We start from the raw sequence: 12,113 nt of genomic DNA on the forward strand, positions 1-12,113 counted from the left end.
AAATCGACACAACGTTTAGAAGAAATCAAAACAATCATTTAAAAAAAAAACTAAACTCGAAAAGTGACATGAAAAAATCTGATTTGCTCTAATTTGGAGCTTCTCTGAGGCCTTAAGTGCTGAGGCTTCAATAAATGAATCATTTCTCTAATTTCGAGTTGTTTATTATTTATGGAGTTTAATGTTATTATGCAATAAATGTAGACTGCGTTTGGATTTCTGGGGGGGGGTCCTGGCACCCAAACATGTGTCCGCTGTGGGGTTTCTCGTGTTGGGGCCTCGGGGTGACAGAAAAACCTCCAAAATAATTCAACAGATCTGACAGTTCCTGTGTTTCTCTTGGTTCAGTTGACGCGATGAGAAGAACTCGTTATTTGAAGGATGAACGTGTCCTGCAGGTGTTGATGTGGTTTTCTACTAGTTTCTAGTTTTAATCGGTGTCTTGATGTTTGGTTTTCATGCAGGTTCTTCAGGAGGAGCGACAGCTAACACCGCAGACTGAAAATGATGCTGAGTCCGGACCAAGCTGAAGCGGACCTCTCCTGGACTCAGTCCGACCCGGAGACGATGCTCAACGGCCTCAAATCGACCGGCTGCACCTCGGATGAGCCGGCGGAGGGCGAGGAAAGGGCCAAATGCAAAGCCGAGCAGCCCCTGAGCAGGGAGGAGAAGAGGAGAAGGAGGAGGGCCACGGCCAAGTACCGCTCGGCCCACGCCACCAGGGAGCGGATCCGGGTGGAGGCGTTCAACGTGGCCTTCGCGGAGCTGCGGAAATTACTGCCCACCTTACCCCCGGACAAGAAACTCTCCAAGATCGAGATCCTCAGACTGGCTATATGCTACATCTCCTATCTCAACCACGTGTTGGATGTCTAAAAGTGACACCCCCCCCCCACACACACACACCAACACACACGCACACACACACACACACACACACACGCGCGCGCGGGACAGAAATGGCTGGGTTGGTGTTGGACTCAAGCGCGTGCTGGGCGTCATTTGGGTTTGGCAAAGGTGGCAGGGTCCAGCAGACAGCCGGTGATCTCAGCAGCTGACACTATTTGTTATAATGAGTAGTTCACAGCCTCTTAGACCTGAATCAGGAGACAGGAAGCAGCATTAAGACAGAAAAACACAGAGAACATGTTGACTGATCAGAGAGAAAAGACGTTTCAGTCCAGATGTGTCCTCTGCAGCTGGATTTACTGATAAAAATACAATATATCGGTCTAACGCATGTTCCCCAGGAGTCAAACTTCAGATTTTAATTAAGCAAACTAAAAAAAAAAAAAAAAAACCCAGTAATTCATGTTAAAATATTTTATTTCTGCCAATCAAACCATTTTCCCAGCGATCACTGGCTCTTTGCCAAACCTTACAGTGAACTGAGTTGACCCCTGTAGTGTGAGTCCAGTGTTGGAGCAAAGTTGACCGAGTTGAAGCCTCAACTTTGAGTCCAGATCGCTCTGTGAACAAAGGCAACAAGCGCCGAGTCGTCTGAGCTGTTAGATGCAATAACGAGAATAAGAGTTATCTGACGGTGAACAGTGGGGGGAGGATGAGCTGTTACGATCCCGGTGGCATTTACGTTTCCCCTTCCAACCAGTGATGTGCTGGAGGATGGAAGAAAATGTGAGGCAGCAACATCAAGATTTACACAATCTGGTTTCAGAGAGACTTCGTTTTCCACAATAAAAGCCCATCTTCAACCCTAACTGTATAGTCATGAATCCTCCCTTCACTGTGTCCATTTGAAGTCCACTGAAAAAAACAAACAAACACTGGGGCGTTTGTCAGATTAAGATGAAGGGATGTAAACGAGATAGCTGCTTTAGATCTAGTTTAGACGATGTTTTCCGTAAAGGAAGAAGAAAAAAAAAAGATTCAATGCGTAAGTGCCACTTATGACATATAAAATTGTGACCTTAATATTTTTTTTTAAATGTATGGAATTATTTATTTAATTGTGTTAATATTTAAGGCTAATTTATTTATGTTGATATCATAGGCTGGCGTCTTTTTTGTATAAATGTATATTGTTTGTTGCTTCTATATTTAAGACTGTGAAATTGAACTTGGAAAGTGATTGTGTTCTACTCTTAAATGCGGCACTTTTCTGTTAACCCATCGCATAAGTTGTTCGTTTGATGTGTGTCAGTATGTTTTATTTTTTGATGTCACATTTATTGTTTATCAATAGCAACGAAAAGCACTTCAACGTGGGGCCCAGTGGCCCCATAAATGTTTATTTCCCTAAATTGTTGTGTGCTAGAAGAATAAGAATTAGGCTAAAACAAATTTATTTCAATTTCAAAATCATAAAAAAATCATGTCAAATTATGTCAGTTTCTATGACTAAGAGATTATTTAGTTGAATTTCTTTCTTTTTATTTATTTATTTATATTAATTTTTTTTTGCTGTGACCAAAAATAATAATTTCGAAAAATAGTCAGAATTTATTATCTTCAACGTTTTGATGTCATAATTTTCGATTAATTGGTTTATTTATTTGTTTCAGCTTTGTATTACGAAATTCAACAAGTAATTTTATAGTGAAGAAAAAAAAAAAAACATATCCTCTATCCAAAGATTTTTTGTCTCTTCAGGGTTGTGTAGGCTACTTGTTGCTTTATGCAGATCTTTTGTAGTAGAGGTGTCGTGTGACAGCTGGTTTCTAATGGACAAACTTTTCATATTTTCCGGTGTTATTTTTAATTAAAACGGAAATACTTGAAAAAAAAAACTGTCTCTGCTCGTTTGAAATATTTTTTAAAATAAAATCACTGTTTATTTTGTTTCTTTGCTGTGTAGGAGAAAGTATCTCACAGGTTACAGATAATGCTCATTTTTAACAAACAGCAATGACGAATACAGCTCGAGGTGACGTCAGCATCACGCTCGCATTGTCGCGCGTGCACACGTGCTGGCCAGGTTGACACAGGTGCGCGTGCAAATCAAGAAATTACCACACACACACACAAACACACACACACACACACACACACACACACACACACACAAGCCTATAGCCTTTTACTCTATAGAATATATCTAACACACACACACACACACACACACACACTGTGTAAGGTGAAATAAGAATAAACCCATACTAGTTGAAAATGAAAACTCACCCTACTGTACGCACACAGTAACACACACTTACATTTATCCTGCTGAACAAACACAAACACAATAAAGGATTGAATAAGTGCAAATACGTAAAACTGACTGTACACAAACACTTTCACTACCTCTCTCTCTCTCACACACACACACACACACACACACACACACAGTGGTCAGCAGCTAAAGGCAGTGGTAGCCTACATGTGTGCTCCTGGCTGAAAGGCTCTTTCCCTCCCCAGAGAGGGGGCAGGTGTTACTCCAGACGAGCCAAGACAACCAAATTACTGGCCGTCTGGCACCTCCCGTGGGAAACCCAGAGAGAGAGGAGAGATGGAAATTTATGAGCGAGCGAGCGCTGAGATGTAATATTGCCAAATGGTATGAGAAAGAAAAAAAATCCAAATATTTATATCCATTTGTTGTATATAAATACATAAATACACCTCTTCCCATTGATTGTCCTATAAAAAGCTTATAGTTGAGTTATGGAACAGGAGATGTGGTGGATGTGCGAATGCTTTTATCCCACATTAGATTACCATGAGTAAACCTTTTTTTGGCACGAGCACGGGGTGCCCCAGTGGGAATTGAACCCCTCACCCTGGAAATGCCACAGTTAAGTTGATCCAATTGAGCAATAGAATGCATCATGTCAAATATGTATGATTACAAACAATAAGAACCTATGTATCTGTTTGTCTGTCTATCTTCAGGTAGCAGCTGCAGTGGGATTTGAATACATTTCTTGTTTCAGATCTTTTTAACTGTGGTCACTGAAGGTGGCGTGGACGGTGCGGCTGGTTCTTCTTTTCTCAGCTCAGGGACCTCCAGCATCTCGTTTTTCTATTTGACGTCTGTCAGTTTGTCACTCGTCTGCCCGACTTCCTTGTCTTACCCTAAGCTGCAGCCACAGGGGCCGAGACAGTTTGCATGGGGACAGGGAAGCTTTTACTAGTCAGACTAAACGTTTGGAGGCACAAAGTGAGTTTTAAGAGAAGAAATAGATTCTATCTAGTTATCAAGCATTAAAATGCTCATTTGAGGACACACAGGGGTTTTCTCAGTTAGATACTGTAATAAAAGCCTGTTGAATATGACTGCAAATATTCATCATCGCCTAAATGAATGCAACCACAACTTTAAAAACTGCATTAGTGGGTTAAGCATTTCGTTTACTGTCCAGAGTCAAGCACAAAGCATCCATAGCAGAGAAAGTCTGCCTGGGTTGGGTTTGGATTCTCCTTGTCTGTATTTCCACTTGACTTTACTGTATACGCAGCTGTACTAAAATGCACTTCGCCTCCTGTCCTGCAGCCTCACAAACTAAAGGCAGTGTCTTCATTACATTCAACAGAAACTGTCTCTGCCAGCGTCGCATAAGAATCAAGTTGCTAATTATTTGATCTTTATTGGAGCATTTGTTCTCACTGACATCGTTCAAACCCGATTGGCCCAATATTTCAGTCCGCTCTATCAACGGGTTTTACAAAGAGAAAAAACAGGAAGAGAAGAACACCAATATGTTGCATCAACAGATTGTCCTCTTCAGAACACAAAACAAGCTCTGTGATTCTGGCATGGCGTGGAGACAGACTTCTGCTCAAGCTTATTGAATGGAGGAGTCCATCTGTACGTCGCCGTGAAGCACCACGAGGCCATTTGTGCTCCTCATCCCAAAAGCTTCCGTAGCATCAGTCCTCTTCAATTTATTCTTTACAAACCCCCACAAGGGGCAGGGGAGAGAAAAGTGACAAACGAAGCCCAAACTGCTGAGGGCACTGAACAGCCTGGCTGACAGTGTGGCCGGTGCATGCTTGTGTGTGTGTGTGTGTGTGTGTGAGAAAATACCACGTTTCACTACAACCCCCCCCCCACCCCACACCACCCACCATCGTTGCACTGCGGGCTTATGTAATGGTGGAGGCCGAGGAGTGACCATATGTCAGGAGGTGTGTGCAGACGGCAGGGGATTATACAGCAGCCATTATCAGCGTTTGGACATCCTTCCCCTCATCATCATTCAGGTATACTCAAAGCCAGGAGGTGCACACACACACACACACACACACACACTACTCCACACACCCATTTAATTCTGAGAGCTCACTAGTTCTGTGTAAATTGGACAGGGAGAAAAAGTATGACAACAAACAGCCATATGTTCACAGTACGAGGAACAACATTTGGGGTTTATTGTGCTGCCTCATTTTTTCACCCTGTCCTTTATTCTCCACGTTGGTGGGTATTATGGAAGTGTTCGTGTTCAAAGCGAGAACTCCCCCATCAATATTGCAACTGCTGCACCCCCCCCCCCCACCTTCTTTCATCGCTCTTGCTTCGCTCATAGAGGTGTGTTTGTGGGAGTGTGTGAAACATGCACATCCCCGTATATGTGTGTGTGTGTTTATGAAGAGTGCTCGTGCAGCAGAAGTACAAAGCCTGGTCCATGTGTTGAAATGCAGCCCCCGGGATGGGCCGTATTATCCCTGCCTACTTCACCAGCAGGGTCCCGGGGCTCGAGCTGGCTCGTGGCCCTTTGTCTCCAAACAGATGGAAATGGGCAGAGGAGAGGAGAAGTGGAGAATCAGAGAGAGCAGAGGAAGGAGGAGCGGGGGGGTGGGGAGGAGGAATAGAATGGACGGAGGATGGAGAAGGGGAGGGGAGGGAGAAAGAGTCAGTCTGTTCTCATTAAGTGCTGTATTGAAGACGACGTCCCCCCACAATGCGTCAGCAGCCGCGGATGGTCCCCCTCTCATTCAGACTCACGCTCGGACCATCTGTACCTCGGGCCTGTCATAAGGTGTGTGTGCATGCATTAGGCCCCAGCACACGGCCCAATCTGGCGAGTTAAAATGCTGATATTCATTGGGTTTCTATTTGGTTAAGATCTTTTAAATCCAATTGTTGGGTCTTTGTTGGGAACTCCTCATTGGTGGTGAGTCACTGTGAGTCAGGAGGGGAGTTTATTCAACATCCTGCTGTCTCTGTTTTTGAGTCTTGGAGGACACACACACACACACACACACACACACACACAGCCGATATATAACCACAGAATAAATAAAATAAGAAAGAATTGTTTCAACTTTATTTCTCTGTTAGTATCACTGAAAATGTAGAATCTGCAAAAAGAGCCACACACAAGTTTTAAGTGCATGATGACTTCTTAAAAACTAAGAAATATTAAGTTTATTGTCATTTTTGCAATGAAATTAAATTAAATAACATTAAATCCTCAAAGCAATTAGTTTTACTGAGTCTGACTTATTTTTATTTAGGTAGAAATGATCTCCTAACATCACCTACAGGTCCTGCTCGAAGGCCAAAACCTAGCTGTGTGAAGAAGGAGGGTGAAAATGAAAGCTGCCTTTAGGCCCTTAGTGTTTTAATTTCGTACATGGTTCATATTACTGCACAGAATCAGTCTATCCATTTGCTTATCAATGTTAAACCGGACTTTGGCTGATTGGATCCTGTGGTTATGACATGTAATGCTAATTCGTGTCTACTTCAGGAAACAGTTACACATCAGTCAAACCTTTTTTAATGACATTGCAAAATAAGTTTGGAGTAAGATCTGTATGTTCATCCACTGACTGTAGCCTGCGTTATGTTTTGTGCACCTTTAAACCACAATTCGTCCCACACTCATTCTAATGTTATTATTATTCTAATGTTATTATTATTCTAATGTTATTATTCTAATGCTGCTGCTCCTGTGTGGTCTCATAATTCGCCTCTCTTCGTCTTCATTTCACGCACTTTCACTTTTCCCTTCTATTTACCCAACAAATAAAGGAACAGAACAGAAACCCCTCTAAACTCATAAACTCCGAGTCCCACAGGAGTCCATCTATCTTCCGGACAGTGAAGTGATCTCAGGGGCCCCCACCTCGACCTGCTCAATAGGGGCCATCTGCGCGCGCGCGCGCGCGTCTCCCGCTTTGAATAAACGTGAAAAAGTGACAGCACGTGCTCGCCGTCAGACGACGCGCGTGCCTCCCGGGGCACCGCGAGCTCCGCTGTGTGACGTGTCACTGATTGATCCACGCGGGGGGGGGCGGGGCTAAAGATTCAATTTTAATCTACACGTTTCATAATTTAAAGAATCAAAGAAGTTTGAAACATTATATCAGCAACTGTGTGGAAAACATTCACCTGCCAGGGGGCGAGGATGCGTTTAAAGTACAATTTCAAGTGAAGTAATGGCGGCATTAAGCCACATGGTGGCGCAGTAATCTAACCTCTAATCTTAAACCACGTTAGAGAGCAGCAGGTACACGATCTGTGAGAGAAACGGCATAAAAACAGATATTTATCAGTACAAAAAATTAATTAAATTATGATAAATTATTGGGTTAAACACAATTAAAGTTTAAAATGAGTTTACTGAGTAATAATAGTCACTAAATATCAAAAGTCCTTTTCACTTATCCAGGTCCTAAATGTAGCACATTCACTTCCTAATCCTAAACCCTTGCTCATGTTGACACTGTAAATGTTTCTTAGTCTAATTAATGTACAGTCATTTCCTACATTTTATTTTTTGAGAATTCACCATACAATCCTCCTCCACCTTCACCCCCTCCCCCTGTTTTTGCCTCAGTGCTGGTGTTTATTTGGCTGTCTGTGGGGAGGCTCAGGGGTCGTGCCCCAGTCATGACCTGCACTGTGTTCTGGAGGGGATGAGCTATATCTTAGGGTGGGTGTATGTGCATGTTGGGGTTAAGGATGCAGTTCAAAGGAAGACAAAATATTGATTCATATACAGCTGTGTAATTGCTGCAGGCATCTGCTGCCTTGTGGTTTGAACTTGTGTGTGTGTGTGTGTGTGTGTGTGTGTGTGTGTTTGCAGTCTGAATGAACTGGCCTGCATCTCCTTTATTCCATAGCACAGTAGAGAAAGAGCAACTGCAGAGAACAATGTGAAATCAGTTGGTTGCAGTGGATTTTGTTTGGCCTTTATTTAACCAGATATACTCATTAAGACCTAATACAAGCTTACTTACATCTTTGCATAATGGTAACAAGTGCATCACTTGTCAAGCTGTCAGCCAATCAGGAACCTTTTTTCACATTCATTCAGGAAGTAATCTGTTAAATCAGTGGTTTTCATTGACTGATTAACACAAAAACGTGTTTAGTTTGTCTGTACATAACAGAGACTGTCACCATTCAGCAAATTGTCACTGCTGTACCTTAGTAAGCTTCATTTTTAACGGAGTGTGTATTTTTACACTGCACAACATAACATTTTTACTTAAAGGGTTCACAGATTTAAATATAGATATTTTAATAGAGAAAATGCACAGACAGGTTTCTTATATACAACTATTGGAAAATCTATTATATATACTATTCTATTCGCTCTTTAAATACACAACCTGAATCTTTATCTGCTGCTGCTTTGAACAGTTTTCATATCCAAAACATCATGAAGAACATTCTTCTCATCCTGAGCCACAGTTTGTTTCATCTCAGAAACCGAGCAGAGTGTTGCAATGCACTTCTTTTCAGGAGACACTCGGCCAGTACAGTATTATTTTATGTCAGTAAAAAAAAACAAAAACAGTGGCCTCAGGCCCTTCCTGCAAAAACTAAAGTAAGCTCACAGTGAGTTATCCGACTGCAGCTTGAGCAGTCAAACATGCAATGTTGAATATCAAATATTTGTATCCTCTTTTGTTGAGGGAGAAGAAACATTTGTTTACATTCCCTTGTAAGAGGCTGCTTTAAAAGCCTCAGTGACTTCATTGTGTCTCTTTCACTGACTGCGTCCAGGTCAGATTGCTATCATTCCACCCTTTGGTTTTGTTGCTTTGAGGTGACTGAGTGCTTTTTATCACTGGCAACTGTTTACCTTGTTCAACTTGCTGAGCTGTGACAAAAACACTGCCTGCGTGTGGCTGCAGGAGAGAAAAGAGATGCTGCTGTTGCTCTTCTCAAAATATTTAATGTCATAGTCTGAATTGTCAGACTGTGTAAAAGGTGATTAAACTGCTCCCCAGGACTAACTAAAGGTGTCCTGCAACTGCACAGACCCCAAAGTGCGACTGTCTATATGCATTCAGTGGCTGCCCTGAAGACAGAAGACGCTGCAGCTTGTGTTGATGTGCGTCGCCGTCATGTGTGACATCAACATGGTGCAGAGTCTCTACTTCCTGTGAAGGCCATTAGGCAAATGGCCTCTCATTCTTCTCATTTGATTTTGGGGCGATAGCTGCTCCTCATTGCAACTATTTGGCAGGATGTGCTTGAGCTGATTATTCTATATTATTATACTGCAAGTATTTTTTTTCAAGTGGGACAAAGTTTAACATAGGCATACTCAGTTATTTTAAAGTTATGGACACTTAAAATGCAAATGTGGTCAAATGCATTCTTGTATTTATTTTGTTACGGTGCAGGTTCGGTCCAAATTAGGTTTTACATCGGTTTTAGGGTTCACAGTGTAGAGGAGCAGGTGTGCAGACTGTTCTCCACGTTATCATGTGTAATTCAAGTGAAACAGCAGCAGGTTCATTTCCTCCCCTCCACTGACACACTGAGGCCCCTCTGTGTTGACGACACCCCCCTACCGCCATGTTTCCGTACTACACCTCCACTCGCTGACAAGCACTGCCCCCTGTGTGAAATTCCTGACTGCCAGGGTGATTCCTCCGGTTACCAAGGGCTGCTCCTTACTGTAGCCTACCGTGCGCTCTGGGGCAAACTGTTTTATAACCTCTGGATAAATTATCAACTACGGGAATGCTATCTCCACCGACCAGGGGTGAGTTGAGCTTTATTACCGCTGGAGATACTGTCGGTCATATGCAGATGTTAGTGTGTGTGATCTCAGCTTTACAGGCTGTTACGTCCTGTCTGGATTCCTGGAGCCAACAAACATGTAGTGTTCCCGAGTCTGTCTGTTTCTGCAGACACACGGGACAAAGGCTGTTGACCAGTGTTGGGCTCATGTGTGTTTTATAAGGATAAGACTTGGGAACACGCCCTTGCTCTGTTGCCTACCTGTATGAAAGGGGGAACTTGGTTTGAATGCTCTCAAACTGCGGTGAAAGCAGCGCACAAACCCACACGGGCGAACTTAACAGCACATGTCCGCGTTATTCGCTTCAGTGTCGGGCTTTTTCTGCTGCGTATTTGGTTTAGTGAGCGTCTCCAAATCGGCTCTCTCAACCTGAAACTCTCTTCACTGCAGTGTGAGGGGGGGGGGAAGAAAAGTCAACTATGTCCCCGGGTTCACTGAATGCGCTTTACCCCGGCTGGTGAACCGCAGCTCAGCTGTACACTGTAACCTGCGGCGGCGCAGTGGACGCGGACGGACACATTATATCATTTCCAGCCTTAGAAAACAGTTACAAAGACAAAAAAAAAAAACACATGAAGCATGTGTTTGAAGCAGTGTGTGGGTCTCAGTGTGTCTGAGAGGTGGTGTGGCAGAGAGGCCACGGTGAAGCCAAGGAGTTTCCTGTCTCTAGGTCCGCCTACCTGCCGGCTCACAGGTAGGCTTGAACCGGTAAACTTGCTCTGGAGCGCCACCAGACAGACGGACGGACCTCATCTAACAGACAGGCCTTATAAACCTTTCATTTTCCCACTGTCCTAACTATACTCAAACGAAACAGCATATTTCTGTTATGTGAGATATGAACTTGTAGCCAGTTACAAGGTGGTGACCAAAAAACGCTGAACAGGTGCGTGAGGGTGACGTTTAATGAGTAGCTAAGCTTTAATGCTCGGAGTTGCTGGAGTCCATGTTTGTTTAATGACGAACAGAAACGCTACTTACATGTTTTCAGTAAAATACTGATAAACACACGACTACTAGTTCTTAAGCTGCGTATTGTTGTCTTTACTAATAATGTGGTATTAGTATACAATGTCAGCAACAGTGAAAAACTAATATATCCCACTTAATAACTTGTTTAGTATACAAAACAGAGCAAGAATCTCCAAAATGCAAAGTTTACAGCAACATAACACAGCAAAGAAGCAGATTGAATTGTAAATACATTTAAACAGACTTTTACAGTAACCACAGTGTAGTTACTGTAAAAGTATGTTTCAATGAATGAGTCACATACAGTAAATTACAGTAAAAACACTATATTTAAGCAGTAATTAGCAGTGTGAGGGGGGGAAAAAATGCTTGGCAGCGCGGGTTGACCGACATTAAACCACAACAACAACAACAGTTTCCTCTTTGCCATAAATTATGCAAGTCCCTCATTATCATTAGGACTTTTATGTTCTGGCTGAGACTAATGTTTGGATTCCTCTTTACTTTTTTTTCTGCCACAGAAAAGTGGTTTGTGTGACAGCTGCACAGAGAATGTTGACAAAAATGATGACACCTGTCGAGAGATTTCATGTGTGAGGTGTGTGCTCGACTGTGGTGAAGTATCAAAGCTACACCGGGTGTGTTGCCTCCTTACAGAGCTTACAATTAGCAGCTTCCTTAGTGGAAGTTTACTCCAGTCACATCACTTGTTATCTACGGGGCACTTTTTAATCAGGTGCTATTCAATTGGGTTTCTCTTTTTCAAGGGAGACTTGATCCAAGCAGAGACGTGGTGTTTTCTCTTAAGAGGAAGAAGAATGCTTTTACTTATTCACCACTTTATCTTTACTTTCAGGTCAACTCTGTCATTGTTTGACTTCTCTGCCTTTGTTTTGAGTTTTTAGTTTTGGAAAAAGTTAAAAGAAGTTAGTCTCTTGAGAGGAAACGGGCAATATATCAGCATCATTTCCTCCCTACTGTTAACTCTGGGATTTCCAGTCCAGCTCTGAGTGTGTTCTTGTGACATGTAACATAATCAGAATCACGAATGAAACACTCAATAATACACGAGATAAGAAGTAATACTCATTGGGAAATTAGGTCAGTAAAAGAGAAGAAAAGTGATGACAAACAGGTCTGTAGGTAATAATATCCAAATATTAACAATAAGGTTATAAATACAATATGGCTTTTACG

General features: G+C 42.5%; 2 protein-coding genes across 3 annotated transcripts in view; both read left to right on the forward strand.

Moving 5' to 3' along the window:
- The first annotated feature begins 504 nt into the window (after positions 1 to 504).
- LOC113164616 (helix-loop-helix protein 2-like) lies at positions 505 to 876 on the forward strand. The gene has a single exon (XM_026363989.1). It carries the CDS (start codon positions 505 to 507, stop codon positions 874 to 876), a length of 372 nt encoding a protein of 123 aa, XP_026219774.1.
- Positions 877 to 9,770: 8,894 nt separating this feature from the next.
- The window catches only part of LOC113164384 (vang-like protein 1), a 41,707-nt gene continuing 39,364 nt past the window's right edge, over positions 9,771 to 12,113 (forward strand). For both annotated transcript variants that reach the window (XM_026363670.1, XM_026363669.1), the window contains exon 1: positions 9,771 to 9,905. The gene's annotated coding sequence lies outside the window, so the exon portion shown is untranslated. The remainder of the gene's footprint in view (positions 9,906 to 12,113) is intronic.

Source organism: Anabas testudineus, chromosome 2 (assembly GCF_900324465.2).
Source record: "Anabas testudineus chromosome 2, fAnaTes1.2, whole genome shotgun sequence".
NCBI classification, from domain to species: Eukaryota; Metazoa; Chordata; class Actinopteri; order Anabantiformes; family Anabantidae; genus Anabas; species Anabas testudineus.

Bases quoted from the DNA above. Each gene is read 5' to 3' on its own strand.
- LOC113164616 (XM_026363989.1), top strand. From the start codon at position 505: ATGATGCTGAGTCCGGACCAAGCTGAAGCGGACCTCTCCTGGACTCAG.